The sequence below is a fragment of the Propithecus coquereli genome, unplaced genomic scaffold (genome assembly GCF_000956105.1).
Source record: "Propithecus coquereli isolate 6110/MARCELLA unplaced genomic scaffold, Pcoq_1.0 Scaffold206, whole genome shotgun sequence".
Taxonomy (NCBI): domain Eukaryota; kingdom Metazoa; phylum Chordata; class Mammalia; order Primates; family Indriidae; genus Propithecus; species Propithecus coquereli.
In genome coordinates this window covers 5167328-5172023 of record NW_012145634.1, presented here as the reverse complement: position 1 = coordinate 5172023, position 4696 = coordinate 5167328, and the positions used below count along the sequence as shown (strand labels likewise).

At 39.7% G+C, this 4696-nt stretch overlaps 1 protein-coding gene across 1 annotated transcript in view; it reads left to right on the top strand.

Moving 5' to 3' along the window:
• SGSM1 (small G protein signaling modulator 1) overlaps nt 1-4696 on the top strand; it is a 65728-nt gene that overhangs the window by 31704 nt on the left and 29328 nt on the right. Inside the window, exons 12-13 of the mRNA XM_012644096.1 lie at nt 1060-1118; nt 1818-1946. Of these exons, the coding sequence (XP_012499550.1) occupies nt 1060-1118; nt 1818-1946 (188 nt within the window). The remainder of the gene's footprint in view (nt 1-1059; nt 1119-1817; nt 1947-4696) is intronic.

Here is a 4696-nt window from a genome sequence, read left to right as displayed (position 1 = left end):
ATAGATATAAAGCTATATCTCTATAATATCTATGTCTGTCTTATCCTTTATTTTTAAAGTGAGGTATATTATATTTGTATTTTAAGTGACCAACTTACATTTATGTCAATGACATCTTTCAAATCCTAGGTGATATATTGAATGTTAGAACCTTAGCACCTCACACATGGATGGCCCATAATTAATTTGCATCTTCCCAACATTATTTCAAACAGTGTTGCGGTCAGCATCCTTATTAGCACATACCTTTCTGTACTAGTGCTTTTATTCCAAGAGTGGATTCCTAGAAGTAGAATTGATTGATGTGCATTTAAAATTTAAATAGATACACCAGCTTACTTTCTCAAGAGGTCATAGTGTTCCTAATCCGCAGCAGCCTCTGAGCATGCATATTTCCTGCAGAATTTAAAAGATTTATAGATTTGTGGGGGTGGCTCCAGCTTTACTGATTTAGCATCTCTGGGAGTAGAGCCCAAGAATCTATATTTTTTGGAAACTCCACACGTGCTTCTGAAGATCTTCCCCATTTGGGAGGCCCCAGTCTAAGGCCGAATTGGTTGAAACAATAAATTAGTCAAAAGCAAACATTTTTCATCTAACACCTTTCACAGCCTGTTTGGCCATGTTTTCACGTTGCAATGCTGTGTCAGTGTAGACTGAGCCCCAGTAACAAAGAGTCGCACTATTTTAGCTGCCTGACACCACAGGGGTTTATTTCTCGCTCACTCAGTAGTTCAGGGTGGGTGTTCCTGGTGAGTGGGCATCTCCCCTTTCCCCCCGAGGTTCAGGGTCTTCCAGTCTTGTGGCCCCACCACCCTCCAGGGCCTCAGGGTCCTCTGCCTCCAGCCCACAGAAGGGGAGAGAGAGAATACAGAAGCGCACACTTGTTCTTCCTGGCCCTGGCCTGGAAATGGCCGACATCACTTCCTGTCACACCCTATTGGTCAGAACCTGTCACATGGCCGCACTTAACCGCAAAGGAGGCCGGGAAATGGAGTCGGCAGCGGGCTTGGGGCACACCCGAGACTAGCGTTCAGATGCGAAACGGGCTTTTCATAGTGGAATGTAAGCCCTTCGGGGCAGCCTTCCAGCACCAGCAGGACTTTCCACAGGCGCAGGTGTGGCTAGGACCTGCCGGTCCCTCAGCTTGACTAACTGTAACTGCAAAGCCTTTGCCTGAAAATGAATTTAAAAAAAGAAAGCAGGCAAAATCAACTCCGCAATACAGCAGACAGCCGTTAGAGTCACCCTACTGCACGCAGAAGTTATCAGCATATGAGGTAGCAGCTGGAAATGTTCATTTTGGATTGATTTGCTTTAGAGATGTTTTCTTAGGGCTGAATCAAAATTAATAACTCCAAGATAATATTTCTACATAAGCGCAGTATGGGAAATTGAAAATTAGAAATGCTAATTCATTATATACTGGCCTTTCTTTCTTATTCTTTTTACAAAAATGGGTTCATACTAGACATGTTCTGCATCTTGTTCTTTGTTGTTTTTTTTTTTTTCACTTAGCAATACACACTGAACATCTTTTTATGTAGGTCCTCATAGATGTGCCTCCCACCTTTTTAAATCTCTGTGTGGTATGCCCAGTAGGTATACGCACGTTCCCACCGTGGTGGGCAGATGGAGAGTTGCCGGGGTTTGGCTTTTTCATATGGTACCATGGTAAATATCCAGGTGCACATGGCTTTGTGTATTCACTCCAGGATAGCTGAGGGCTAGGTCCAAGGACCTGCACTGCTAGGCCACGGGTCCACCCCCTGATTTTCTATTGACTAAATTCTTTGCTTCCTGCCTGCCCACCACAGAGTTATGAGGAACAGGAGCTGCTGCGTCTCATCTACTATGGGGGCATCCAGCCCGAGATCCGCAAGGCTGTGTGGCCCTTCCTCCTGGGCCACTACCAGTTCGGGATGACGGAAACAGAAAGGAAGGAGGTTGGTTACCTGCTATAGGCAGTAGGATCTTTGGCAACAAAAGGAGCCAGACACTCTGAGGCTGGGGGAACTCTTTTCTCATGTCGGACCAAGAGGGATCCAGGAGATATGGGGGAGACAGGAACCTCCAGGTCAGTGCTGTCCAATAAAAATACAATCCAAGCTATGTATGTAATTTTTTTTTTTTTTTTGAGACAGGGTTTCACTCTGTCACCTAGGCTAGCATGCAGTGGCGTCATCATAGCTCACTGCAACCTCAAATGACTGGGCTCCAATAATCCTTTCACCTCAGCCTCCCAAAGTGCTAGGCATAAGCCACCATGCCCGGCCCATGTGTAATTTTTTAAATAAACGTTTTATTTTGAGATAACTGTAGAATCACATGCAGTTGTAAGAAATAACGCAGAAAAATGTCATGCATCCTTTACGCAATTTCTTCCAATGGTAACGTCCTGCCAAAACTGTGATGTAGAACGATATCGCAACCAGAGTATTGACATTGGTACAATATATAACCTTATTCAGATTTCCCCAGTTTTACCTGCACTCCTTTGTGTGTGTGTGTGTGTGTGTGTGTGTGTGTTTCATTCTCTACAATCTTCTCACATGTGGAGATTTGTGTCCACAACCAGAGTCAACACACAGAACATTTCTAATACTAGAAGGACTCCATCATATATTGTCCTTTTGTAGCCACACCCACCTCCTTCCACCCCAAACTCTGTCCCTAACTCCTGGAAACCACTAATAATATGTTTTCCATTTCTATAATTTTGTCATTTCAAGGATGTTGCATAAATAGAATCATACAGTGTATAACTTACTGGGATTGACTTTTTTTCACTCAGCATAAATCTCCAGAGACTCATCCAAGTTGTTGTTTGTATCAGGAGTTGATTCCTTTTTATGGCTGAGTAGTTTTCTGTGATATGGATGTACTACACTTTAACTATACATCTGTTGATGGCTATAACTAGATTGCTTCTAGTTTTTTGGCTATTACAAATAAAGCTGCAAAGAACATTCATGTACAGGATTTGGGGTGAGCATAAGTTGTCATTTCTCTGGGATACATGTGCAAGAATGCAATTTTTGGGTAGTTGCAATATGGTAGTTGCATGTTTGGTTTTATAAGAACCTGCCAAACTGTTGCAGTGGCTGTATCACTGCATGTTACCACCAGTGACATATGAATGATCTCCCCTTGCATCTTCACCAGAGTTTGATGTCGTCACTTGTTTACATTTTAGCCACTCTGATAATATGTAAATGATATTTCATTCTGGTTTTAATTTGCATTTCTCAAATGGCTAATGAGGTTGAACGTCTTTGCGTGCACTTATTTGCCATTGTCTGTCTTCTCCGGTGAAATGTCTGCTTGTGGCTTTTGTTCGTTTTCTAATTGGATTGCTTGATTTTTTACTGTCGCGCTTGAAAGTTCTTCATACACACTAGATAATAGTCTTTTGGCGAACATGTGGTTTGCAAATATTTTCTCCCAATCCGTAGCTTATCATTTTTTTAACAGGGTCTTTTGCAAAACAAATCTTTAAATTTCTGATGATGTTCAATTTAGCAATTTTTTCTTTTATGGATTGTGCTTTTGGTGTTAAGTCTAAGAACTTTTTGCCTAGCTCTAGAGCCTGAAGATCTTCTCCTACGTTTTTCCCTAAAATTTTTGTATTTTACATTCAATGTAGAATATTTTGAGTTCAGTTTTTACTCACGGGTGTCCAATTGCTCTAGCATCATTTGTTGATGTCTTTCCTCCACTGAATTGCTTTCACACCTTTGTCAAAAATCAGTTGGGCATATTTGTGTGTCTATTCTTGGGTTCTTTATTCTGTTCCATTAATCTATGTGTCTGTCCTTGTCCCAATACCACACTATCTTGATTATTGTAGAACTTTTATAATTTTAAATGTTTTAGTAGTTATATTTTAGGAAGTAAAAAGAAACAGATGCAATTAATATTTTAAAAGTTTTTATTTTGAAATATAGATGGTCCCCTACTTAAAATGGTTCAACTTACGAATTTTTGACTTTATGATGAGTTTATTGGGGTATCAACTGCATTTTTGACTTATGGTGTTTTTGATTTGCAATAGTTTTATCTGGACTAACTCCATTGTAGGTTAAAGAGTATCTGTAATCATAAACTCACAAGAAGTTGCAAAAATAATACAGAGGTCCTATGTACCCATCACCCAGCTTTCCCCGCTGGTAACATTTTATATAACTAGAGTGCACTGTCAAAACCAGAGGATTAACATTGACATGATACAACTAGCTGGATTATAGACCTTACTAAGATTTTGCCAGATTTTGCATCTGCTCGTGTTGTGTGCATGTGTGGTTCTATGACATTTCATCCAGGTGAAATTCATTTTAATAATATAATTTTTTAACCCAATATAGCCAATATATTTCCATTTCAACATGTAACCAATAGAACTATTAATGAGATAGTTTACATTCTTTTATTCATATTAAGTTTTCAAAATGTGGTGATATTTTACACTTCATATTCATGTACTGTACTATTACTTACTCAACATTTGTCTTTAAGTTGATTCACTTAAAATTTATATAACTTATTTTAAAATATATTCTACATTCCTTCCATCAATGGGAAGCCAATGTAACTTGACATAGAAGGAAACTATACAAATAAACAGAGTGAGACTAAATGATGTAATTCAGTTCTAACTAGCTGCTGTAATCTGCCCAAGGCCCACTTTCCCTTTGTT